Here is a 27,925-nt window from a genome sequence, read left to right on the forward strand (position 1 = left end):
AGATACTGAAGCAGTTTGTCATTTCCTTTTCCAGCCCATTTGACAGATGAGGAAGAGGAAATTGAGGCAAACAAGCTTAAGTGACTTACCCAGGGCCACACAGCTAGCAGGTGTATGATGGTGGATTTGAACTCATAAAGATGAGCTTTCCTGACTCCAAGCCCAGTGCTCTAACCATTGGGCCACCTAACTGGAACCTTTTTGGCCCACCTGATAAATGCTTACTGACCGACTGGCCTTAGAGCAATGAATCTGTAGGCAGGAGAATTGGATTTGAATCCTGACTCGAACCACTTACTAGCTGGGGAACTTAGGTAAGGCCCAGTTTTCTCTGGGCCTCGGTGTTGCCAGCTGTAAAGCAAGGAGGTTGGATTAGAGGCGCTCACAGGTGGGTTCTGGCTCTAGATGAGGAAGCCTTGGATCCTGGAAACCACCCTAAGTGGTAGTATTGCCTGCGTACCACCACAAACACCTGAGGATGGGCACTCCTGAACAGCAGGTATGGGCATTCAAGGCCGCTGGTCTATCCAGGTAAGGAAACCCAGGAGGCTGGGGTCTGCCACCCCAAGGTCCTCAGAACAAGGGAATGGAAAAGGCAAAGCTACGTGTGCCACCTACTCTACTGGGTGACTGGAAGGACAAGCTCGTGCAAACCCATCACTGCTCGATAATCACGGCACTAACAACCGTCTTCCTCTCCTATGGGTATCCCCCGCGCTGGCGGCTCCACAGCTGGCCTCAGAGCCCGGGAGACCTGAGTTCAAGTCCCACCTCGGACCCATTCTGGCTGCGGAGCCGGGGAAAGTCTCCAGGCAGCTAAGACCCTCGGCTCCAGGGGAGGAGATCGCAGGCACAGGCCCCTCCCCACGGCGGCACGGGCAGGTAAGAGGCCTTGCCGCTCTCCCCTTCACTGGCTCACACAGTGGGCAGGGCCGCCAGTCACAGGGCACGGGTCTGGAGGGGTCCTTCCACGCCCACCCGCATTTGACAGAGAAGGAAACTGAGGCGCCAGGAAAGGGCGGAGCGAGGAGCAGATGCCAGCTTCTCTGCCAGCAGGCAGGGTCTCCGGGCAGCCCCGCGCGGTGGCCGCCCCCGCCCTTTCTCCCCGGGAGCTTTACCTTTTTCCACCAAATCCACCACGACCAGGCGGCCGGCCCCGGGGTCCGGGCCAGGGCCGGGCGTGCCCGCGGGCGAGGGTCCGGGGGAGGTGGCGGGGGAGCCGCTGCCCGCGCCCTGGCTCCGCCGCGCTTTGCTTTTCTTGGAGGACATGCCGGGGGTGGAGACTCGACCCCTGGGGGGGCAGGAGGGGCCTTGGGGGGGCAGGAGGGGCCCTGGGGGGCAGGAGGGGGCGCAGCCGGGGCCCTGGGGGGCAGGAGGGGGAGCAGCCGGGGCTCTGGGGGGGCAGGAGAGGGAACAGCCGGGGCTCTGGGGGGGGAGCAGGAGGGGCCCTGGGGGGGCAGGAGGGGCCCGGGGGGGCAGGAGGGGGAGCAGCCGGGGCTCTGGGGGGGCAGGAGGGGCCCGGGGGGGCAGGAGGGGGAGCAGCCGGGGCTCTGGGGGGGCAGGAGGGGGAGCAGCCGGGGCTCTGGGGGGGCAGGAGAGGGAACAGCCGGGGCTCTGGGGGGGGAGCAGGAGGGGCCCTGGGGGGGCAGGAGGGGCCCGGGGGGAGGGCAGCAGCAGCCCGGCCGCCGGCACCACGTGAGTGCACAGAAAAACTTCCTGGGCAGAGGTGGCCGGGACTCCGCCCCCAGGCCCCGCCCCGCCGAAATACTCCGAGGCCGAGCCTCCCCGAGCCCCAGGCGCGCCTACTGAGGCGGGGACCTTGGCCGAGCTGGGCCTTTCCCGGCCGCCTCCCACATCCGCTTACAGGAGCCCCATTGGCGCTGTCCTGGGGGCAGAGGCTGGGGAGCGGGATGGCTAGCTCCGGGACCGTGGATCCCGAGCCGGGCCTCTTCCTGCCCTGCCTGCAGCCTCCTTTCCTAATGGCTGGTCCGGTAAGGGGGCGGGGCTGGGGCTGCGCTGCTATTCGGAGGCTTACGGCCGGCCCCGCCCCCTCCGGCGGCCTCCGGCAGCAGCAGCGGCGGGATGTGGGGGCTGTGGCGGGGGAGGCGGCAGCCGCTGCTGCTACACTTGCAGTTGCTACATTTGCCGGCGCTACAGTTGCAGCTTCAGCCGGGGCTGCTTAGGCAGGAGGCGGCCCGCGCGCTGTCCAGCGGCCCCGGCCCCGGCCCCGGCGGCCTGCGAGGACAGGTCGATCGCTTCGGAGGGGTCACTGTGCGGCTGGACCAGCTCCGGCCTGAGGACCGCGTAGACCCGGCCACCTTCCGGACGTGGCTCCAGGGCAAGTGCGCCGCCCCCTCCCCAACCGCCCTGTCTCGTCGGGATCTCCGCCAGGGCGAGCTCTCCCGGCCTCAGTCTCCCCATCTGGACAGCGGGCGTCCCTACCGCACCAAATGCAGCCGGGCCAGCCGGGCCGGGCCTTTTGGGGGGCATCAAACGAGATGTCCCGCGTGCCCCGCGCTTCGCCATCCCGAAAGCGCTAAGCAGATGTTAGCGGTATTGCCCTGTCCCGGGGGCCGCCCCGAAGTGGCCCGGTCCCAGCTGTCCTGCTCGGTGTGACTGAACTGGGCATGTGGTCCAACCTTCCCGCTGGAGCTTTACGCACCCATGAACCCGGGGTTGTTGGGACTGCACCTGGGTGGTGACGTGAGCAGAACGCTAAACTTGGAGTCGGGGAGGCCTGGGTTCAAATTCTACCTCAAACTAACTGGGGGACCGTAGACAAGTCACCCCCCAAAAAATCCTCTGTGCCCCTGTTTCCTCATTTGTAAAATGCTGTTCATATTAACCTGAAATCCTGCTTCCTGGAGTTGTCCACGGGCCCTTCATTCATCGGTCACTAAGTGCCCAAGACTAGGAATACAGATAAAAGTAAACAGCCCCTACCCTCCTGGACCTTACAGAAACATCTAAACGAGAGCTGAAAAGCGGGTGAGGAGAATGGCAGGGGCAAAGTAGAGAAAATCAGGAGAGTCCAGAGGGCAGCCTCTGCTACGGTCTGGCTGGTCAGAGCCTCCTCCTTTAAATGGAGGTCTGGTAGGAACCAGCCAATGAGAGGGAGAAGCTGAAGGGCTGAGGTGTGACGTTCAGGGCTGGAGTGACCAAAGAGCAGGCTTTCTGAGACTGTGGAGAAAGCAGGGAGTGCGCCCTGAAAAGCCAGAAGTGAGACTAACAGAGAAAATAAATGTAAATCGCTTTGTAAACGCTGTCCAGAAGGACGGTTGGCCAGGCTAGAAGGCAGCCCCAGGCCTGACAGGCAATTGGGGAGTGGGGGTGGGGAGAGCACCTGGCTGGGATCCTTCCCTTCAGCTTAAAATCTTAGAATTCCTAGACTCCTGAGAGATTTACTGTGACTGGCCCAGGATCACCAGACCAGTTTGTGTCAGAGACAGGGACTGGAGCCCAGGTCTTCCTGTCTCCAAGGCTCCAACTTCTCTTCCACCCCTCCTTTCTCCTTTCCTCTTCCTTTTCTCCCTTTCTCTTCCCTACCCCACACTACTCTCTCCCATGGCAAAAAACTCTAAACTGGGAAACCAGAGGCCTCTGCTGTTTGTACCAAACCAAAAGCACCGGCTCAGGCCTGGAGTGAAGCTAAGAAGACATCTCATCCAATCCCGCTCCCCAATCTGTCCCTTTGTGGACAGATCTAGAGAATGTGACCCAGAGAGGAAGGGGTTTGTCCTAGGGTCACATAGATGTCAACAGAAGCAGGATTCAAACCCAGAGCTTCTGTCTCCAACTCTTTGTCCACACTGAACTTCCCACAACTTACCAATACTTTATATGTAGCCATAAATGTGCTCTACCCCTTAGTGCATCTCCACTAAGTAGGAGATCTTAGGCTGGGCATTCTTTTCCTTTAACAATTAGACCATAGTCTAATACGGTAGAATACTAATTAATAATACTTATGATTCATCATCTTCCTGATTTCAAATAGGGCCTTAAATACTTATTATCTCTGTGATCCTGGACAGTCACTTAACCCCATTTGCCTCAGTTTCTCAGGGCAAACCACTCCAATGTCTTGGCCATGAAAACCTCAAATAGGGTCCCAAAGAGTCGGACATGACTCTGCAAAAACAACATAGTATTATGTTAGTCTATAATATAGTATATCACATATAATATACAATATAATAATACAAATACACATGTAGAATTACATTATAGAATTTTAATATATAATTATATGTAATACCTTACATAATAAAACATTTCATTATATTAAACTGTTCCAATATGTATTGTTAATACATATATATATGTTATATACATATGTGTGTCATTTTTAACTTGGAGAGAGATATGTCCAAACACACACGGTCCCCCATGCCTTCCAACATGCCCTCAAATCGAAGGAAGAATGCCACGGTGCATAGCAAGGCAATTCTGCGTTGACATTCCAGAAATGGAGCAAGTAGTCCCAGCCCATTCCTCTCAGACTCTGTCTCTTGCGGAATCAAAGAGGTCCCTCCCAGAGATCCATATCTCAAATCTGAATAAAATAGGAGAGTGCCTCCAGTAGACTTGGGTAGGAAGCCCTTCACCCAGGGGTGGACCCTAGTATAATCCCTTCCCAGAGAAATCCAAGAGATTACCTTTCAATGTAGTCACTTGAAAGGTTGTTTTGTCCTGTGACCCACCTTTCCAAGAGCTTGCTTTTCCCTGGAGCCTAGAAAGGACTTAAGAGAAAAAAGTATTTCTTAGTAGTACTAGAGATATTAAAAAATATATGCTTCTGCACACACACTTGTTATCTGTATAGGGCATATGGAAGATACACAAGAAATACCATATGTCTTAGCAAGTAAGATCCTAGCAGGAAGAGATGAAAAAAAAAACACCTTAGGGATCATGGTGATAGTCAATAGTCTACAAACATTTATTAGGCACCTTCTGTATGCCAGACACGGTGCTAAACTGCAAACATGAAAAAGAAGCACAATGCCTGCTCTCAAGGAGCTCACAATCTGATGGGGGAAGACCAGACACAAAGGAAAGTTGAGAAGTGTAGGGGGAGGGGAGTGCTGGGGAAATCCAAAAGGAGCACAGCTGGATGGGACATGAGATGTCTGTCTGGACCCCTTTAAACAGAGGAAGACCTTATGGCTCCCTCTTCAATTTTACAGATTAGAAGACTTTGGGTCACAAGAGGGAAAGGAGACTTGCCAGGTCCCTGAAGAAGGAGCCAACATACTTTTATCTTTGTTCTTCCATCCTGTCTGACTCATTGTGACCCCATTTAGGGTTTTCTTGGCAAAGGTACTGGACTGGTTTGCCATTTCCAACTCATTTTTACAGATGAGGAAACTGAGGCAAAGAGAGTTAAGTGACTTGCCCAGGGTCACACAACCAGGAAGTGTCTTCCTAAGGAGGACCCAGCACTGAGCCAGATCTTCCTATAAATATTACTTAGAATTGTCTTAGAGCCAAATCCTCCTGGCTTCACAGATGAAGTAAAAATAACAAAATTTATTTGAAGTAATAAATCTTTTTATTATTATTATTATTATTTATTTTTAACACAGTTTATAACAGATAAAGCAATTCCAACTTTTGGTCTGGTGATACTTCTTTTTAAAGCATTTACAATATGGACCACAAAAGAATTTTTTTTTAAAACATTAACCGACTGAGACACAGATAATATTTATGTTGCTTACTTCACAAGCTCTTGACCTAATTGTCTCCACAGAATTACTAAGAATTAAAGGACCCTAATTTATTATTGTTGGTCTAAAGTCCTATGCCTAATAGCTTAATTTTAGACTTAACCTCGGATGTTCCCCTACCCATAATCTGTAATTGAATAGATCTGGTATTAAGCTTACAAACCTTTTGACTATAGGAAATTGCCACCAAGAGTAGGGACATTGCAGGTTACAATATCTCCCCAAGTTCATGTCAGTTCCAGGCAGGTTTAGATTGTACACTTGCATTCAGTCAGGCTGAAGTAATAAATCTTAAATAGTTGGAAAATTTGGATTACTTTCAAAGGCTGACCTCCACGACAGCATTTTCCCTTTCATTTCTTCTCCTAAATTTAGATACGCTCTGGAAAGTCCTTAAATACTTATGTCCTGAATAATACAGAGAAATATGGAAAAACTTATTTGAACTGGTGAAAAGTGAATTAAGCAGAGTTAGCAAATGCATACACACACACACACACACACACACACACACACACACACAATTTTGGAAGTACAAAAGGAAAAAAAAGAAAATAATCCAATCCTGTGAAATCAAAGTGACCAAGCCTGACCACAAAGAATACATATAAAAAAGCATCTCCCTCCCCCAACTTATTTGCAGATATGGGGAACACTGGGTAGGAAATACACCATATAATGTCACACTTTTCTGATGTGCTGGCTCTACTGACCTACTTCTTCGTCTGTTTTCTCTTCTTTGTTATAAGAGATGGCTCCCTGGGAAGACGAGAGTAGAGAGATACATGGGGAAATGTAGGTAATTAAGACAAAAGCTCTAAAAATATCTCTAAATAACTGCAAAGAATGCCACAATGGAACTGATTGCTGTGAAATTAAGTGGCCATGCTTGACTCCAAGGGAAGAATAGAAGCAAGTCCCTCCCTCCTTTCTTTCCAAAGGTGGGGGTCTGCGGTGTGAAACACTACATATAATATCAGAATTTTTAGATATATTGGTTATACTTAGTGGGTTTATTTCCTCTTTTTTATTCCTGGCTATAAGACATGCCTGGGAGGGAGCAGGGGAGAGGAGGCTTTGGGTAATGTGAAAACAAAAGATCAAAAAACAAGTTTTTAAAAACACTTCTATTTCCTCCTTCTCCATTGCAGCCTCAATCCAACAGTGGCGAGCAGAGGGCAGAGTAGCTGTCTGGCTGCATGTCCCCATCTTCCAAAGCCAGTTTATCAGCCCAGCAGCTTCCTTGGGCCTTCGTTTTCACCACGCAGAGTCCGATGCATCCCTGATGACCCTGTGGCTGGGGGAAGGGCCCAGCCGCTTGCCAGGTTATGCCACCCACCAAGTAGGAGTTGCAGGTCAGTACCCAAGCCAGCATTCTCCCCAAATTCTTATCTTGCAGAATTGGTGACCTAGAAATCCACCCGCTTGCTTCTGGGAACTTAAATTGCCCAGACAACCACCCCCATTCAGGGAACAATTCACAGATCTTCTGAGTGCAAAAGGCCTTAGCCAGGACTTCCTTGGCATCCGAGAAGCAGTGAGCCATGTGCAAGGACCAGCAGGGTAAAGTCCAAAGGCCTGGTCCCAATCCTGGCAGGACAGTAGAAAGGATGCTGGGCTTCTAATCAAAGCCCTGGCCTTCAGATCCTGACTTTGTGACTTCAGTCTGTCAATAAGCTTTTATTAAGTGCCTGCTGGTTTATAGATACTGCACTAAGCACTGCGAATCCGAAAAGAATCCCTGCTGTCAAGGAGACAACAAGCAAACAGATAAATAGTATGTTAATATATCATCATAAGAATATACTGGGCAGCTAGGTGATGCTGCAAGTAGAGTGTCAGTCAGTAACACTCATCTTCATGCATTCAAATCCAGCCTCAGACACTTATAGCTGTGTGACCCTGGGCGAGTCACTTCACCCTGTTTGCCTCAGTTTCCTCATCTATAAAATGGCAAACTGCTGTAGTATTTCTGCCAAGAAAACCCCAAATGAGATCCCAAAGAGTCAGCCACAATTGAAATGACTCAACAAGGTCCAGGTGCCTGCATGGAGCCTTCTTGCCCGACCTCTCTAGCCAAAAGTGACATCTCTCTCTTGAATTTTAGCTCTTAAAAGCACAGGCAAGGAAACATTCCATAAGCCACACAGTAAAATATATCTCTTTGTACCTAGTATTGTTTCTGTTGGACCCTCAAAGCAGACCAGCTGATCTTCAGACTAATGAAGGTACTCATTGTTCGAGAGTGAGCCCCCATTGAGTCATTTACTCTTATTTTTACACATCAAATTATAAAATTCACATAATTATTTTGCCTCCACTATCCTTGTTGACATCAGCAATCACCCTCAGAATCTCAGCTCGTTTACTTCATTTATGAAAGTGTAACTTCATAATTACAGTAATGATACTATGCCAACTTCCACATGGCATCTGCCCCAACATCCTGCCCTCCTCACCATGTTAAATTAGCAAGGTCAATTTCCCAACCTATGCACCCTCCCACCAAAGAGGTCAGCATGGCCTCACGAAGATTAAACTTGTTCTCTGTGACGCTCATCATTACATTTCATTCACATGCTGTGAAACCTCACTTTGTACCTCGGTTGTAGTGCTGCAGAAAGAGAAATACATGAAGATCTGAGATTTCATTGATAGGACCTCCCATGTGAGGAAAGGCCATCCCATCCACCAGTACAGCAACCCAGCCGGGTTGTGTCAGAGTCTTCCTGGCTCCAAAGACAGCTCTCTCTCCACTATGTATCACTGCCCTTGTCCAAATCCCAGCCTTTCTTACCTAGTGTTAGCTGGAGAAAGACCATTCCCCTCTTAGTCTCAGTTTCCTCATCTGTAAAATGAGAGGGATTGACTAGATCAGGGATTCTTCACCTTTTAGGCATCATGGACCCCTCTGGCAGTATGATGAAACCCGTGGACTCCTTCCCAGAATCATGTTTTCAAATATATAAAAATATATAGTATTATAAAGGAAAACGATTATGTTGAAATAAAGCTTTCTTTTTTGCCCATTCAAATATACAGACTCCCTGAAGTCTTCCCATGGACTCCAGGTCAAGACCTTCCTGCACAGGATGAGCTCTATAGAACCTCTCTTTAACCCTAACCCTAGCTCTGTCAGTCTGTGGGTCCCTTCCTTAGGCCAGATCAGAGATGTCTTGGAGCCAGCCTCAAACTGGCCAGTGAAAACTGATTGTGAATTTTCATTGTGAGCATTTGTACCCCAGAAGTCAGCAGACACTACAAGTCAGGGCTTGATATTGTTTTCTTGATTGTTTAGATTTAAGAAATGATGGAGAAAATGTTAATAATGCAAATTCCACTTTCCAGTGTGTAATGTGTACTTCCCCTCTTCCCCCAGAAAGCTGGTTGGTCAACATCAACATATGCTTGGGGCTAAACCTTTCTGATCTTACTAGCTTGCACCATTCACTTGACTCTTGCCATGTTTTGTATCATGTTATTAATTATCTCTCTCTGTGAATGTTTGTGTGTGTGATCTCATTAAGCCCTTTGGGTGTCTTTGCTTTCCCCCATAATGCCCAGCATGGTCCCTTGTATATACAATGGGTGCTCAGTCAAAGCTTATTAGTAGGTCAATGCCACCTCTATCTAACAAGCCTGATGAATGGATGTGGATCCCAGAGGATTCAAGCTTCTAATTTCTGTGCTTTCAGTTCCCTGAAATCTGCCTAGATGCCATCAGCTCAGTGTGGCAACCATAGAAGAGCCTGGTGCCAGGGAATATATCCAACCAGTGTGTGCTGATCAGCAATCGGCAAACAGCATGACTTTTTCCATCTGATGTTTAAGCCCAGCCTGAATCGACATTTTCGAATTGTGGTTCTGGAGACTTTTGAGAGTTCCTTGTACAGCAAGGAGATCAAATCAGTCTATAATTAAAAAAAATTAATTCAGGCTGTTCACTGGAAGGACAAATAAACTAAAGCTGAAATACTTTGGCCACATAGTTAGAAGAAAGGACTCAATGAGAAAAGACCCTGATGTTAGGAAAGATTCAAGGCAAAAGGAGAAAGCAGAGGATGAGATAGAGAGATAGTGTCAAAGGAACAATGAACATGAATGTGGACAGAATTTGAAAGATAGTGAAGGCCAGAAGGGCCCAGCATGCTGTGGTCCATGGGGTCAACGGCTGGACATGCCTGAGCAGCTGAAGGGGGAAAGATCACCAGCTAGTGACCACTTCTGCAGGCTATTACTGATGTGTCTAAGGGCCTGACCTTTCTGCCTAAATACAGGGTGTATTAGGCCAACCCTAACCCTAATTCCCAGCTCTTTAACTGTGGAGGAACCAAGGCTTCCACCTCAGAAAATGTAACACCCAGCGAAGGAAAACTTTTAAATATTTTTTTCTTTAAAATTTTTAGAAGATTAAGTGCTAAAAACTTCACGTTTAGGACACCTGTGATCATAGAATTACAGATTAAGAATTTGAAAGGGCAGCTGAGATTCTCTGGCCCAGGAATTCCTAAGCTGTTTTCTTTTCTCTTGCACCCCTTTGGTAATTTGGCAAAACCTACGGACCTCTTTTCTCAATAAGGTTTTTTAAACGCTAAAGGAAATATTAAATTTCAGTTATAGATCAGTGAAAATAAAGCTGTAACTTATTCTCCTATCCAAGTTCATGGGCCCCAAAGCCATTGGCTTTGGCTGGAAGATGATGACTGGTCTCTAGAAAGCGTCTTAGCACCATGGTTGAGATAGGATTTTCATCCCAGTTATGGCTACCATATAGGATAGTTCATTCAAGTCAGGACCACCAGGGGGAGCTCACATGTTGATTTCTTGATACCTGATTTTCCCACAGGTCTTAATCCGCGAAATAATGAACTATAAATTTGACCCTCTGACAAATGTAGTCGATTACTGAATTTGAACAGTATGTCCCCATTTTTGTATTTTGTTGGCACCAGGACAAGACATCAGCACAAAGTCAGATGGAATGGAAAGCATGTTTCTGACAGATAGCACACGGTCTGATTATTGATTGCTTGATGGTTTTTAAAAATTACTCTGATAGAACAAACTAGGTTGTTTTTCTTCAAGGAAAAGCAGTTCTTCCCTTGTAAAGCACTTGCCTTGGAATCAGGAGAGAACAGGGTTTAAATCCTGGCTCCAGCACCAAGCTTGGTTATCATCATTACGTCACATTCAGCTGGTTGTGGTTCTTTCTATTTACGTTGCTTTCCTGGTTCTGCTGACTGCACTCGTAGCCATCCATGTGGACCTTCCTGGCCCTCTCTGAATTCTTCATAGTCATTGTTTCGGGAAATGCAGTCATATTCCATTATATTTGTTTGCCACGACTTGATTGACGGGCTTGATTTCCAGTTCTTTGCCGTCACAAAAAGTGCTCCTACTAATATTTTGGTGTAAATGAGGCCCTGCTACTTTGTCATTCATCTCCCAGATATCTGGGTCAAAGAGTTTGGACATTTTAGACATTTTCTTAAAATAATTCCAAAGAGGGGGTCCATTTCTAAACATTCCAATGCTATAAAAGTGCAAAGTTTTGTGATTCTTTGTTAAGTGTGACTGACATGTCTATGGCTCTTTGAAGTTTGCAAAGCATCTATTTTATCTCATTTGAGTCTCGTAACAGCCTTGTGAAGTATATACTTCAGGAATTCTTACCCTATTTTACAGATGAGAACACTGAGGTTCAGGGAGGTTCTCTGACGTGTCCATGGTTCTACAACTAGTAAGTTTTGGAGTTGGTTTGAAATCCAGTCTTAATGATTTCAAGATTTTCTTGACCCATCCTCCCCCAGCCAAAAGTGATCTTTTGTCTTATAAATTTTTCTAGAGCCTTATTCATGCCACTTCCATGTACTTGATCCAGTTCTATTTTGAATTATTTGCAGAATCACGGCCATTAGAGCAAAATGGGAGCTAGGAAATTGTCCAGTACCTCCCCTCATTTCCGCTGGGGGATTCTTAGGCCCAGAGAGCTTTGTAGACTTGCCCAAGCCCACAGAGGTAGTAAGAGATATTTGAACCCAGTCTTTGGTCTCCATGTTCAGGGTTCTTTTCTCTATACCTCACCACCAATTCTATTCAACCAGCCCAGTCAGTACTGATCATGCGCCCTGTGCCAGCTGCCTCTGGGAAGGATGTGAGGTTAGATAAAGTTCTGCTTTCTTTCCTTACGGAGCTTACCTCATGGGGTCAGAGCTCACTCAGAGTGGGAGGGGTTGGGTCTGCAGGCTGTTGGTTCTCCCATCACGGTGGTCTTCAAGCACCAGCAGAAGGAGAATCACTCATCAGTTATACAGTAAGGGTGATTCCTCTCAGGGTCTGTGGGATGACATAGTTGCTGAGCTCGTTTACTCTCTATCTTCCACCTCTGTGCCTTTGCCCTGGCCGCTGCCCATGCTTGGCATGCTCTCCCCTCCTTCTCTTAGAATCCCTGGCTTCCATGAAGACTCAGCACAGATCTCATCTTTCCAGCTCCCTTGGGTGCTAGCACCTTCCATCTACTCCATGTGTTCTCTTGCAGGTAGCTACATATTTACACAGTATTTCTCCCCCTCCTCATTAGAACATAAGCCTTCTGAGGACAGAGTGTCTTTAAGTGTCCCCAGCTTCTAGGACTGTGGCTGGCGCATACAGGTTCATTGATTTTTGATCTATGGATTCCAACTATCAGGTTATGCAATGTTCCACATAAAAAACCACCGTAACCACCACATAGTGTCACACATGTTAAAAGCACCTTATGGAATGCAAAAAAATGCCACATGAAGTCAGGGGCCCACAGGGACATTCATTTCTTCTCTTAGACCACAGGCTGCTCCAAGATTGCCACTCTATCTTAATTATATTTCCTTCTTCCCTAGTACCATTTATTCATTAATCAACATTTATTAAGTGCCTACTGTATGTCAGGAACTGTGTTAAACATGGGATTCCCAGAGTTGTTTAGTAAGAGCCTGAAGGTGATTTAAAAGGTGGCAGGTTCCCTGGATGATATGGGGAACCTTGCCAGCAAGTGGCAGGAAAAGAATCTGTTTTGTATAGGCTGGATTATGAGTGTGACAACAGGAATGATGATGATGATGATGATGGTGATGATGGTGATGGTGATGGTGATGATGGTGGTGATGATGATGATGGTGATGAAGGTGATGGTGATGAAGGTGATGGTGATGATGATGATGGTGGTGGTGATGGTGATGATGATGATGGTGATGATGGTGATGATGATGATGGTGATGAAGGTGATGGTGATGATGATGGTGGTGGTGACGGTGATGGTGATGATGGTGGTGATGATGATGATGGTGATGAAGGTGATGGTGATGATGATGATGGTGATGAAGGTGATGGTGATGATGATGATGGTGGTGGTGACGGTGATGGTGATGATGGTGGTGGTGACGGTGATGGTGATGATGGTGATGATGGTGGTGATGGTGATGATGGTGATGAAGGTGATGGTGATGATGGTGGTGGTGGTGACGGTGATGGTGATGATGGTGATGGTGATGATGGTGGTGATGATGGTGATGAAGGTGATGATGATGATGATGGTGGTGGTTACAGTGATGGTGATGATGATGATGGTGATGATGGTGGTGATGATGATGATGGTGATGAAGGTGATGGTGAGGATGATGATGGTGGTGGTGACGGTGATGGTGATGATGGTGATGGTGATGATGGTGGTGATGATGATGATGGTGATGAAGGTGATGGTGATGATGATGATGGTGGTGGTGATGATAACAAGCATTCACCCAATACCTCAAGGTCTGCAGAGTGCTTTATCTATTTTATCTCATTTGTTCATCACAATACTCTATGAGGTAGTTACTGTTACTGTACCCATTTTACAGATGACAAACCTGAGGTTATGAGTTAAGTGATTTGCCCAGGGTCATGTAGCTAGTAAAAAGCAGGATTTGGACCTGGGTCATTCTGACTCCAAGTTCAGCACTCTATCAACTGAGGTTGTCCTCAGGATCTGATTGATTCAAAGGATTAGAGGCAAAAAAAGGCACATCACTGGGAAATATACGTTCATGAAATGAAGTAGAATTTTCATTATCTACCAAATGTCCTTCTGACCCAATGTTTTCATTCTGGCAAATGCTGAGAACAGTGTTTATTTTAATCTTACTGTGAGTACATTTATTTTTATTGAATTTTATGGTCCATGAGTGTTGTGGGCCAGACCTGACTAGAGCCAATTTCAGAATCAAATGAGTCAATCAGACAGTTAACAAGTATTTGTTAAGCACCTACTATGTGCCAGACACTGTTCTAAGCACTGGGGATGCAAAGAATAAAAAAAGATAGTCCCTACCCTCAAGGAGTTTACAGTCTAACGGGAGAGATGACATTTAATCAACTATGTGTTGTTATTGAGTCATTGTCTTCTTGGCAGAGATACTGGAGTGATTTGCCATTTTCTTCTCCAGCATATTTTACAGATGAGGAAACTGAGACAAACAGGGTTAAGTGACTTGCCCAGGGTCCGAGGTCAGATTTGAACTCAGGAAGATGAGTTTTCCTGGCCAGACTTGGAACTCTATCCACTTCAGTGCTACCTAGCTACCCAAACAACCAGGTACAAACAAGGCATATAGAGGACAAATTGGACATCATTAACAGAAAGGCATGCACCCTCATTAAGGGGGATGAAGAAAGGCTTCTTATAGAAGGCAGGGTTCTAACTGGGACTTGAGGAAGGCAGGACATGCAGATGAAGAAAGAGAATTCCAGGTCTATGGTATCACCAGTGAAAGTACAGGTAGCTTCCTTGCCTTTTCATTGCCTGTGCTGGTTCATGTCACACTTGAAGAAACAGACCCTCGCCCCTTCAGCACTGCCCTTGGTACTTGTCATCAGGAAGCCATGTCACAGGTCAATCCCCTGGACCAATAAATCTCAAGGAGGCCTTCAATGTTGTTGTTTGCCCTTTGTTCTCAAAGAAGTCCATGACATAGGGAGGTGATGCCATGACTTGCAAATGAATTGGATTTAAGTGAGGCTGGGCTGTGCAAGGTCACCAGCCTTATTATCTCCTCTGGAGCCATTTGGGTCCAATGGTGAGCTATAGATCATGATGACTAGAGATGGCCCCCATGCCTACAATACCTTTTATGGAAATACTAGTCTAGCCTTCATGGAGAAGATGCTGCTGCTATTACAATAGGTACTTTTCACTGCGTGCTAATTCTAAACCTGATTCATTGGATTGGTTTGAGATAAACCTGATCCAGAACATCCCCTAAGGCACTCTACAGGATACTCTGAGGATGTGGTGATGGATAAGATGTTTCTCTGCCCTTTGGAAGCTTTCAATCTGCTGTGGGGAAAGCATGCTCAGAGGTCACCATGATATAAGGGAAGTGTGAGGTCTCAGGAGAAAGATACAAGCATTATGCTGCAGGAATTCAGAGGATGGAGGTGGAGAGAAACAGAGGGAGAAAGACAAATGGAAGGAAGGCAAGAAGAAAGAGAAGGAGAGAGAGAAGGAAGGAAGGAAGGGAGGGAGGAAGGGAAAGAGAGGGGGAGGAAGGGAAGAAAGGAGGAAGGAAAGAAAAAGGAAGGAAGGAAGATTGAAGTGTTCATATGAAGCTATGTAGAGAAGGCTAAGCTAGATATTCAAGAGTGATTGGGAGTTGGGTTGGGCAAAGAGCTGAATCAATCTAAATTTAATTTTTCTTCATCTATACTTTCATCCTAATAGGTGCCGTATTTGATGAAGACACTGGAAAAGTATTGGTTGTACAAGATCGAAATAAAGTAAGTGATGCTTCTGTTATAAATGAACTCTGTACGATCAAATTATTCTAGGAGAACAAGAAAATAAGCCTTCTGTGTTTCTGTTGCCTAAGATATCCCTGTCCACAAATCATCAGATCAACATTTTAAAGAGTCAGTCAGTCAACAACTACTTAAATGCTTAATATGGGCAGAGCCCTGCCCTAAAATCTGAAAGGAAAATTTGGGGGAGAGGTGAAGAGAAAGAAGTCCTTCCTTCAAGGAGTTTACCTTCCAGTGGGGGAAACAGCATGTGAATAAACAGGTCCATATGTAGCCCATACATGGAATTCATCTCCAGCTGTCCCCAGGTTCTGTCCCAGGACTGGGACTTCCTGTGTCATCCCACCTGTATCCACATGGCATGGCATGGTGGTATTCCAAAGGGATAGCCACATGGCTGCTATTCAGCTCTGTCAAGGTTCTCAGAGTAACTCATGCCCGTAGCTCCTGAGCCCTAACAACTTTGCTTCCCATATACACAAAGTCAGTTATGATTACGCCATTGACTCTTAAATATGAAACATTTATGAAACGGTAAGACGAAGGCAGGAATGACATTTACTCAGTAGGAGAAAAGAGGAGGAACATTCAAAGTATAATAATGCATGAATAAACCTGGGTCATATTCTGCCAAGAATTCACAGTGTTCTGGGGAAAGGAATGGGCACCCCTCACATGAATAGGGCAATTTGTGCCCAGGGAGAACAATTCGCAACTTAGGGTGGCAGGACTTTTATGTCCTAGGTCTCTCTAGAAAACAATCTGCGCCAAACTTAACCACTCCACTGTTTTCTGCTGCCTCTGTGGCCCTCATGTTCCTCCTGCTGAGAACAGCTTCTCCTCTGCTACTCCTAGGTTGCTGAAGCAATGATAAACTCTTTTAGCACATTCCCACCCTTGGCAGGGTGCTGAGAAAGTGTTGTGTTCTTTCAGCGATTCAAATTTCCCTTAAGTTGGAGAATTGCCAAACTCCTCAAAAATTTTTTGAGGACTCTGAAGAGTTTCTCCTTTACAGTTTAGAGTTAGTTATAGCGGCCATGTAGCCTTTCCTCAGCTAGCCTTCAAATAGCAAAGGAATCTGCCTTGTCCAGTCAGCTTTCTACAGTCATACCTTTTCTCACAGCAAAACAGATGTAAAGCCTGTCTTTCTCTGTGTTCTTCCTCTCACCAGAGAAGGCAGCATAAGATAAAGATAATCCCTGAGAGGTTTCACCTCTTTCAGGCTATAGATGATGCTAGAAAGGAGAAGTCTAGATAGCTCTGGAGAAATAGCAGCATGATTCAGCTCTCTTCCAATGAGCCAGTAAGCTCTCAGGAAAGCAATGCCACTATTTTACATGAAATAATGGTGTGGTCTGGAAGAGGAATAACTCCAGTAATGGAGGGTTTGCTGCTACAATTCAGTTGTCAATTGTTGTAATGACCTGATCATACATGTTACATTTGAAAGGGAAGGCAGACTGACTGAGACAAGAGATGCAATTTTTCCTGCCCAAGAATATGGACAAGAAGCAGACAGAATAATTATTTTTATTTGTGTAAGTGTAGCAGGTTCTGGGTTGACATCCCGCATGTAGCCTACATGGATCTGCCTGGGGTTTAGTTGACTCCAGGACTGAAGAAGACTGACTTTAATTCTTATGTAAGAGAATAGATATCCTGTAGAGAATTAGTGAGTGACTGTTATCATCAGGAACCTAAGTGGTGAGACTGTGGTACAAGTGACAACCCCACCAACCCTCATCCCATTCTTCCTGCTCATTTTTCTCATGCTTCTCCTGAGTTCTAAGACAATCAAAGAGTATGTTTTGATAATTCTTCATGGTACATAGAATTGCTAATCTTTTTTACTAATTAGCTCTTATCCCTTCCCCAGTTAAGCCAAAGAAACCTCTTTTCCCTTAAGCTTTCACTCCTCTTTCTCTCTCAGACTCTTTGGTCTTACAAGCTTATATAATATCAGTGTCGTTTGAATATACAATTTATTAACAATGTAACAAAAAAAGTCATTTAAATTTTTCAACATTGTCTGAGCAGAGAAAAAGACAACAGCTCAAGTCACCTCTAAGCATCAACTACAAACAAACGCCAACTTCTCTACAAATACTTGAACCATGGTCTTCTTACTCAGCTCTGGGAATGGGTGTTCTCTTCAGCCTGTTTTCTCTACCACATAAGACAGTTAAATTCAGTTCTCTTTAGAAAGAGGGGTTGTATGGCTTCTATCACTGTCTATAGATTGAGGAGAAACTGTTCTGAGAACCTTGGAAGTTCTCCAACTTGAGAGAACTTTAGGGTTAGATTATTGCTGAAAGAGCATCACGTTTTCTCAGTGCCCTGATGAGTGGCTATGGGCAGAAAGAATTCAGCAGCTGGAGAGCTTGTAGAGAAGCAGGTGAAATGTGAGGACCACAAGTTATCATTTAAACTCTCACCAAAGGTCTCTCAAGTCTTTCTGTCTATGACTCTCATAGTGTGTCCTAGCCATGACACAATTTCTTCCAGGTGACCTAGAATCTCTCTCTCCAAGATTCCATTTCCTCATAAAAGATACAGTAGCAGTATTCATTGTCTCTAAAAGAGGCTATTGAAGTTGGTGTTATATAAAAATGCATGCAAATCTCCATTTGTTGTAACTGATGGTTCCACGTATGGATGGTGTGGTGGTGGCTGATGGAGCACCTGTGTTTTCTTGGTGTTAATTATTAGGCCAAAATTAGCACAGGCAGCAGAGAACTGATCCACGCTTTGTTGCATCTCAGCTTCAGAGGCTGCACTGAGTGCACAATCATCTCCAAACAGAAAATCATGCACCAGCACTCCCTCCACTTTGTTCTTGGCTTGTAGCCTTTTCAAATTGAAGAACTTACCATCAGTACAGTAGTTGACCTTGATGCTGTGTTCATCCTCATTGAAATTATTTGATAACATGGCTGAAAACATCGTGCTGAAAAGCATGGGAGCAAGCACACAGCCCTGTTTCACTCCACTGGTGACTGGGAAGGCATGAGAGCTTTGTCCATTATCCAGAACCCGGGCAAACATGTCATCATGAAATTGACGTACAATATTGATGAACTGCTCCAGGCAACCAAATTTTGAGATAATTTTCCAAAAGCCATCACGACTAACAGTGTCAAAGGCCTTGGTCACATCCACAAATGTTGTGTACAGACCTCTGTTCTGCTCCTGGCATTTCTCCTGGAGTTGTTGGGCAGCAAACACCATATCGATTGTTCCTCAGCACTTTCTGAAGCTACACTGGCTCTCAGGTATATGCCCATCTTCCAGCTGAAGGATCAGCCTATTAAGGAGAAATCTAGCAAGAATTTTGCCAGCAATGACTAAGAGAGAGATCCCCCTGTGATTGTCACAGGACAATCTATTCCCTTTACCCTTGTAGAGATGGACAGTGGAGGCATCCTTGAACTCCTGGGGAATAACCTCCTCTTGCCATATAACCTGGAAAATTTTAGTCAGCTTTTGTCTGAGCAATGGTCCCCCTACCTTGTAATTCTCAGCTGGAATAGAATCAGCACCAGGTGCTTTGCCACATGAAAGGAACCTAATGGCCCTCAAAACTTCTTCTTCAGGTTTTTTAAGTTCATTTACCTTGGTATTGTACTTTCCAGGAATGTACACATTGACAATGAGGTTGATGCAGCATTGCCAGAGGTAACTCAGTGTTTGGGAGGCTCCAAAGAAAGGTTTGGGAGAGAAGTGTTAGACTGACTACCAAACTGAAGGTCTGCAGAGCCATTGTGCTGACCTCATTGTTTATGCTTGTGAAACATGAACAGTCTACCAGCGAAATGCCAGGAAACTGAATCGCTTCCATTTGAACTGTCTTAGGAAGATTCTGAGGATCACCTGGCAGGATAAGGTACCAGACACTGAAGTCCTTGCTCAAGCTGAACTGCCAAGTATTCAAACTTGGCTTCAGAGAGCACATCTCCAATGCACTGGCCATATTGTTCGAATGCAAAATGTACGCTTGCCAAAAAGACTATTTTGTGGAGAACTCACATGGAGCAGGCGATCACATGGTGGTCAGAAGAAATGATACAAAGACACTGAAGGTCTCTCTCAAGAACTTTGGATTTGACTGTGCAACATGGGAGAGAGACACTGGCACAGGACCACTCAGCACGATATACTCACATAAGAAAAAGTGCTGTGCTCTTTGAGCAAAGCAGAATTGAGACAGCACAAAGTAAATGCAGATGCTCAAATATGGGTTATCCACCGCAAATATTCAAATGGACTATCTGTGCCCAACCTGTGGTAGAGCATTCTGAGCTTGTATTGATCTGATCAGTCACAGTTGGACACACTGAAATTTCACTTTACAATAGTGATGTCATTTTGGTCCTCTGTGAAGATGAAGAACAACAACCATATAAAAATACAATTAATAACCAAATACAGGTTCTAAGACAAGAAAATTTTGAGAGGATATATAGATTTTCACTGAAAAATAGATAAATAACATTTACAATATTAGATTACTTACTTATTGGGAAAGATTTTAGGGTTTGTTTTGGTTTATTTTGACTACAGTTCTATAGTGCTCCACAACATGCACGTGACTTTGACTTCTTAAAAAGGCTATGCCCATACAACAGAAATTGTGGCAGGTGTCACAAAACTGGGAAGGCCTCAGGGACAAGCCTGGTGGTAGATGATATGTGTTCATTTGAGGATCAGCCTAACCAAACACGCAAAAAGTTCAATACCAGAAGGTTGGCCACAGGCGATGAATTGTTTTGGGCACAGTGACCATCTACTGAACCCTGCCTTGGTGGAAGGAGTGCTCAGATGGAAGTAACCATAGGTTTTTGAGTTGCTAAAGTACTGTCGATGGACATCCTTGGAACATTTCCCAACGTCATCTCTAATTGTTGTAAGCCTTCCTCACTTCCCCAGAATAAATACAACATCATTATCACACCTATTATGGTGAAAAGGCAGGATTATTTTCAAGTCACAGATGATAGATTTCAGACCTATTCCAATATAGTTTGGTAAAACTCCAGGGCCATGAGCCTGCTTATCCGGGATTTTATCCTGGATAGATAGAAGCAAGGATGTTGGAAGGGAGAAGATGATTTAGTTTGGGATGTGCTAAGTTGGAGGACAGAGTAAGACATCCATCTAGAAAAGTAAATATTTGCCCTCATTTGTACAGTCTTGGAGATGTTTCATCTGTATCAAAGTTCATATATTTGTAGTATTTTTTCATTTGTAATATTAAGAATAAAGACTAGGCCTGTGATTCCTTAGATATAAGGAACTCCCAAAGGAGGATACTCTTTCTATTAAGGCAAGTCTCTACCTTCTCTACCACTTACGCTCTTAGAGATCTGCCTAAGGCAGCATGTCCTCCCTAATCTTAGTACTTTGTTTCTGAGACTACTCCTGGTTTATCCTGTGTGTATCTTGTTTATGTACAAACTCCAACTAAAATCTCATCTTCTACAGGAAGCTTCTCCCAACCCTTCTTAATTCCAGTGATTCTCCTCACTTAATTGTTTTCCATTTATCCTGTTCTTAGCTTATTTTTACATATTTGCTTACCTATTTTCTCCCCCATTAGACTGTGAGCCCCTTCTGATCAGGGACTGTTTTTGCCTTTTTTGTATCTCCAGTTCTTGGCATCCTACTTATCATACAGTAGACACTTACTAAATTTGTGCCTGACCTGTGGTAGAGTCTTCTGAGCTCATCCTGGTCTGATCAGCCACAGTCAGACACACTGAAACTTAGCCCCAACCCAGTATGTCATGTTGGTCTTCTTTGAGAATGAAGGACAATAGCCAGGAGACTTCTAATAAATGCTAGCTGACTGTCTGCTTTCCCAGGGTTACACAGCCTGTATATTTCAGAAGCAAGGATCGAACTCAAGTCCTTCCAGCTCCAAGGCCACTCCATTCCCCAGACGTTGTTCTGCTCCTGCATTGAATTTTTTTTACTGATTCAGTTAGTCAGCATACATCTGTTGAGCAATTATAGTATACAAAGGACAGTCTCATACTGTAGGACTGAGCACAAGAGAAAGGATTGGGCTCTACCTGCAGAATGAAGAACACCTGCTTGGGCCACTGAGCTAATTTGCATGTCCCTGGGGAGCTGTGGGCAACCAAAAAGAAAAATGTACTCATCCCCAACCAAATATCAGACTGGCACAAGGCAGCAACTGCTGGACAATGCACAGCAGTCAGAAAGGACAGACCTGACCACCACTGGGTGGTCTGCTCCTTAGGCTGTGGACTCTCCTGGAGGAGCTTAATCCACTGCCACTGGGGAAATGGCTCCATGATATTCAGGGTTATCACCCACCAAGTGCTACTACTCCTCTTTTTTCAGTTTTTAGTCTGCAAAAAATGGAGCAGAAATCATTAGCTGGGAATTAAAACCCAGGATAAGTGAGATAAGAAAAATACCTTGTTGTTTTCAATATCTTTAAACCACCTGGTCTGGGTGTGTTATACCACAGATTACTGAGAGAGCTTGTAGTTGTAAAAATAAATGCTATCAGTAATCTATGAGCAGGATCGATGGCGGATCAATATCCCAATGGATAAAAAGAAAGGAAAGGAAAGAAGGTGAATTCTAGTGAACTTGACACTTATTCCTGAAAAATTCTGGGATGAGTTATTAAAAGTTTGTGTCATGCCCAGGTACCCATAACCAGGCAACCCACAAAGTCCACAAAGTGATGAGAATGATCGAGCTCGGGTTCATTAAGAATAACTCCTGGTGGACTACCCTCATTTCTCTCCTGATAAACTTCCTCAACTTCTAATTGAGGAAAATATAAACATAATATACCCAGGCTTCAGCAAGACATGAGACAAAGTCTCCTTTGATCACCTTGCAGGCAAGATGGTGAAATATAAACTAGCTCTTAATTGATTGGGGACAGATGACATCAGTTGAAAGCTACCAAAAGGAATGGATCAGTGTCAACTTGGAGGGACTCCTTGAAAATCCTTCAAGTCAACAAGCTTATGAAGCCCCAGGAATATGCCACTTACCATTGCTCACGCCATTTAACTTCTCTGGTCCTCAGTTTCCTCACCTGTAAAATGGAGCAGCTGAACTAAAAGACACCTGAAGTCCCTTCTGTTTTGAAGTCTATAATCCTATGCATTTCAGCTCTTTATCAGGAAAACCTTCCCAATTACACACATACATACGTACATATATACATACATATGTGTGTATACACACATGCACATTTATGTCTTCACACAGCATCTCAAAATTCATAGCATACACTGAACTATTAAAGCTTATAAAATATCATATATGTACATATATAAGCTAGAAATCATATTGTGCTTTAAGATTTGCGAAGTGCTTTACAAATGTTATAGAAATTATGGAGATTCATATCCAGTCCTTTTTTGTTCCTCTTTGTGTAGTTCCTATTTATTGATGTTGATCAGGTTCATAATAATAAAGGAAATTTATAAGAGTCGTCTCATGGAGTACTTTTTACAGAGTGACAAATTGAGTTGTTTTTTTTTCACATACATTTGCATATCTGTCTGTCTCATGATCTAAATTATCTCCATCAAATTTCTTATTAAGGTAAGACAGGGAGTTAGTCTGCCTCGTTATGAGTATTTTGTTCTGTTTTAAGGAAGAATATACCTTTGAGCTTTCAAAATAGCCACTCTGACTGGGAAATGACTTTGTCAAATGTCCTTTCACTGGGGAGTTTAGCAGAGACTGGCTGCCCAGAGAGGGACCACCTTGCTGCCACAACTGGTTCCATTCTAGCCAGACTCCCAGGGTAGATCAGCTAGCCAAGAATTTATGTCATTACACCTTTAGCAAAACATGGACATTCACATAAAATAAACCTGTGTCTAAATCATGTCATGAAAGAGTGACTCAAGTTGGAAGGAAATTTCCCTGTGGTCAGGATAGGCCTGTCTCACTTTAGACCAAAATGGCTCACTGTTGAGCTGAGTTTTTAGGCTCATAAAAGGGTTATAGATTTAGAGGTGGAAAGAAGCCTGGAGACCATCTAGTCTAGCTCCCTTATTTTGCAGGTGAGGAAACTGAGGACCAGGGAAGGGAGTGACTCAGCCAAGGTCCCATAAGGACTATGTGGCAAAGATGGGATTTGGGCCCACTTGACCTCTCTTTAAATCTAGGAGGATCCTCTGTTGTCTTGGGAGATATATGAAAACAATTGAGGTCATCAAGACTGAGACACATTTGTAGACATGACCAATCTCTAGGGCTAAGGTTCACTCGGTATTCCTACCCTTGGAAGGAACCTGCAAAACTGGTGAAACATTACACTTTGAATGGCCAAAGGGTTCTGTTCAGCACATTTTCTGACTCTGTTCCCTAATTCATTAAACACTCTAATCCTCTGGATGGAAGGCCTTGGTAGGATGAATAGAAAGCTTAATTCAAAGTCTGGAAAATCTGGAACTATAGAATTTCAAATGTGAAGTGATTTGAAGTCATCCACTCTCAGCCTCTCATTTTACACATCTTCTGTTTCCGTGAACTCTTGGCCACAAATCTTCAGCTGCCAATGGCAAGTCTGGTTTCAGCTTCTAGGGAAACAGAGTTATCTGATAGAGTTAGGGGAGAGGAAGAGAAACAGTACAAACCATAGATGACCCTTTATCCTTTCTAAGAATCCCTAGTATGACTAAAGGTGATTTACTTTCAGAGCTTCAGGGAATATTACCCTAGAGTCACAGGATCTGGTTCAAATCTTGGGTGTCTCTGATACTCTCTGTGTGACTTCAGTCAAATCTCTTAGTTTCTGTGGAACTCAGCTTCCTGATTTATAAAATGAGGGGTTGGACATCATGGCCTCCAAGGCTCCTTCTCATTCTAGATCTTAGATCCTTTGGGTTCTATGATAATTATACCTCAAATATGGCAAGATTAACATTTACCTGTGGCAAAAAGTTAGAATCCTTAATCCATGTCTTGGTTTTTTCTGATTGTCATGGGGCAATGTAGATGACCAATAAACACTGGCCTCAAGTGCTACCTTTTCCTGAGCACTCAGCAAATTTCACTTTTACTACCATCAATTATCCACTGCCATCCACTGATTCCTATCTTCCTTCCATCCTCCACAGGGATGAACAACTGAAAAATATATGAAAGGGAGTGACCAAGCCTAGTGGTATCAAACTCAAATAGTGGGGCAGGGGAGCACTAAACCTTAGTGAGGATCTGCAAATTGACTTAGAAAACCACAGATTAACATCATCTACATACCATTGTATTTTTATTTATTTTGTCAAATATTTCCCAGTTATATTTTAATCTGATTCTAGGGACACTGATTGATACTTCTGCCTTAGCTCATTCACCATTATTTGTTGAAGGAAATTGCCTTTAAGATTTTTCCACTTTTGCTTCAATGTTGTTTTCAGAAATTTTAGAGGAAAGACTGGGCTCTTTAACTATGGAAGGCTATAAGTGACCAATTGATTGACTAATTGACCCATGTTCAAGCCCAGAGGTGTTTGACTCCAAAATAGTGAGGCATCTAGCACTTACTAAGCTTCTACTATGTGCTAGGCATTGTGTTAAGTGAGATTCAAGTCTAGTTATAAGACCAAGTTTAAATTAAGCAGTAATTGGTAAAGATTTGTAAGAGATACCAAATTTTGCTTTAACTAGAGAGTTAGGGTTCTTTTTGCATATTTTTTAAAAGATAAACTTTAATCCTAGTATATTTTAATGTTCATGTATGGTTAGACCTCTAGATGGTCCAGTAGTTATGGAGCCAGGAAGACCTCAGTTCAGATCTGGCCTCAGGCACTTACTAGCTCCGTGACCTTGGGCAAGTCACTTCACCTCTATTGGTCTCAGTTTTCTCAACTGTAAGATGGGGATAATAATAGTACCTACTTCTCAGGCTACTGTGAGGATCAAATGAAATTATTAGAAAACTCTTAGCATACTTCCTGGCATGTAGTAAGCTCTACGTAATGCTAGCCATTATTTTTATTCATACATTTTAATAGTGAGAGTAGGAAAGCATGCTAATAACCCCTCTGTTAACCAGCAATCAAAGAAGCATGAAATTTTTAAAACTTTTTTTTAAAAAAAAGAAATTGATTTTCCTGCCTCATTATAAAATTTCTCTTTTGGAAAATGGTTTGTGGTGAGACTTTTAGAAAAGAGGCTTCTGTGGAAACTGGACTCCTGGAACTCCCTTTCTCAGTGAAACCAAGAACCCAGTGCTTTCTAATAGAGTCTATGTGCTTCTGATATTAATATTAAAAAACCCAGATCTTAGAACTTTCTCTAGGGGCAGCAAAAGATTCTAAAGTCAGGCTGTGAGTCTTGCAAACTATAATCTCAGAGAGACAGCACCATTTTCTCCCTGTACTGGGTGAGAGACATCTTGAGTTCAAGGCTGGTGTTGGACTTCTGTGGCACTGAGAGTATCTGAACTGGACTATGTGTGTGTGTATGTGTGTGTGTGTGTATGAGAGAGAGAGAGAGAGAGAGAGAGCAAGGAGGTGCTCTTAATGACAGTTGAGATTGGAGCAGCAGGCAGCATTGTGTGAGTATGATAGCCTTAATACAGTGGCAATCAGGGATACAGGGAAAGAAGTCCCTGAAGGCATGCCCTATCAGAAAATCAAGGGCGACTGTTGAAGGGTGAGCAGCCTCTAGAGGCCAGGTTTCTGTTCTCTAGAACAAAGACCTCTGGGGTATATGGTTGGAATGTAGTGTACAATTTGAATGAAGTCACTCCTTGGGATCCACAAGAGCATAGTAAAGGTTGAATTCCCTTCCTTTCCCTGGTGCCTCTTGAAGAAAGGCATTTTCCATTTGATTAACTATTTCCTTAAGTTGTTTTTATTTTCTGGTTTTTGTCATCTATAAACACTGGCCCAAATAAACAAGCAGTGATCATAAGTAACTGTGACTCTCATCTCTTAATTAATTGCAGGCAAGGGGGAATGCAAGGGAAGATGCCAATGACAAGTTTAGTCTGCACAGAATTAAACAGGTCAGAGATTTAATCCTCTAGCCAGAATGTTAGGATTTTCTCTAGCTCAAACTGGGCCAAGTGAGAAGATAATTTATGGTTTTGATTTTATGATAATTCTTACAAGCTCCTAAATAGCCAAGATAGATACACATACAACTTAACATCATACACTCATAGACTAATCAAGTTAATGATAAACCAGATTCAGGTGGTATGGACTGGTAAGCATCTTAGAGAGGTTTCTTGTCTCTGGAGCAGAGGCAGAATAATGGCATGGGCCAAGGGAAGATTCCACTTCTAGGATTGAACACTGGGAAAAGACAGATGTGGTCTGGAAAGCATATCTGCTTTGCCCACATTTCTAAATGAGGGTGGGGTGGGATAGAGGAGAGGAGAGCAAGCAAGCAATGATCCTTCCTTTAGCTTTCCACTTTTCACCCTAAACCTCCAAACCTTGCCAGATAGTGATGCCGCTGGTGGCACAAATAATAATATATGTACATTTGAAAATTAGTCCCTAGTCCCAGCCAAAAAGATTGGAAAGGCTGGTTTCTGCTCCCGTGTAGTCAGCATATTGTAGAGAAGGGAAGCAAATCAAATCAACAAGCATTTATTAAACACCTACTGTATATCAGGCACTGTGTTAAGCACTGAGCAAACAAAGAGAGAAAAAAATAGTCTGTTACTCTCAGGTTCCTCACAGGCCAATGAGATAACTTTCAAATAACTACGTACAAACAAGTTAAATTGGAGATAATCTCAGAGGGAAGATACTAGCCTTATAAGAGGGCCCCAGAAAGGTTTCTTGCAGAAGATAGGATCTTAGCTTAGACTTAAAGAAATCCAGGGAAGCCAAGAGGCAGATATAAAGAGGAAGCTCCAGCCAGTGAAAATGCAGGAAGTCAGGATGTAGGTTGTCTTATGTGAGGAATACTGAGGAAGCCAGTGTCACTGTATCACAGAGTGCGTAGAAGGGAGTAAGGAAGAAGTCTCAAAAGGTAGACAGGGGGCAGTTCTTACTTTCAAGAAGCTTACAGTCCAATGGGGAGACAACATGCAAACCACAACGTACAAACAAGCCATAGACAGCATCAACTGGAAATCAGCTAAGGGGAAGTACTAGAATTAAGGGGAATTAGAAAACGATTTCTATAGAACATAGGATTTTAGTTGGAACTTGAAGGAATCCAAGGGAGCCAAGAGATGGAGATGAGGGGGCAAAGTATTCCAAGCATGGGGGACAACCAGAGGAAAATGCCTAGGGTCAAGAGATGGGGCATCTTGTAGGAGGAACAGCCCTTTTAAAAGACTTTAGAAGCCAAGCAGAGGGTTTTAATATTTGATCCTGGAGTTTACTGAATTGGGAAAATGAAGGGAAGCC

General features: G+C 44.3%; 2 protein-coding genes across 13 annotated transcripts in view; one reads left to right on the forward strand and one right to left on the reverse strand.

Annotated features, from left to right (window-relative positions):
• The window catches only part of AFG2A (AFG2 AAA ATPase homolog A), a 222,232-nt gene extending 220,296 nt beyond the window's left edge, over window positions 1–1,936 (reverse strand). For 5 of the 11 annotated variants that reach the window (XR_011970730.1, XM_072625102.1, XM_072625101.1 and 2 more), the window contains exon 1: window positions 1,119–1,936. Coding sequence is in view for 8 of the 11 variants with exons in the window: in XM_072625102.1 (XP_072481203.1) it covers window positions 1,119–1,269 (151 nt within the window). In the remaining 3 variants the exon portion in view is untranslated. The remainder of the gene's footprint in view (window positions 1–1,118) is intronic. The other 6 variants (XR_011970729.1, XM_072625107.1, XR_011970731.1 and 3 more) reach the window with 5 other exon arrangements.
• A 97-nt stretch (window positions 1,937–2,033) lies between these two features.
• NUDT6 (nudix hydrolase 6) overlaps window positions 2,034–27,925 on the forward strand; it is a 35,136-nt gene continuing 9,244 nt past the window's right edge. Inside the window, exons 1-3 of one of the 2 annotated variants that reach the window (XM_072625110.1) lie at window positions 2,034–2,338; window positions 6,884–7,087; window positions 15,469–15,524. In XM_072625110.1, the coding sequence (XP_072481211.1) occupies window positions 2,083–2,338; window positions 6,884–7,087; window positions 15,469–15,524 (516 nt within the window). In that variant the 5' untranslated portion in view covers window positions 2,034–2,082. Of the gene's footprint in view, window positions 2,339–6,883; window positions 7,088–14,253; window positions 14,344–15,468; window positions 15,525–27,925 lie in introns of those variants that run through there. The other variant, XM_072625111.1, reaches the window with a different exon arrangement.

This window comes from Notamacropus eugenii, chromosome 7 (genome assembly GCF_028372415.1).
Source record: "Notamacropus eugenii isolate mMacEug1 chromosome 7, mMacEug1.pri_v2, whole genome shotgun sequence".
NCBI classification, from domain to species: Eukaryota; Metazoa; Chordata; class Mammalia; order Diprotodontia; family Macropodidae; genus Notamacropus; species Notamacropus eugenii.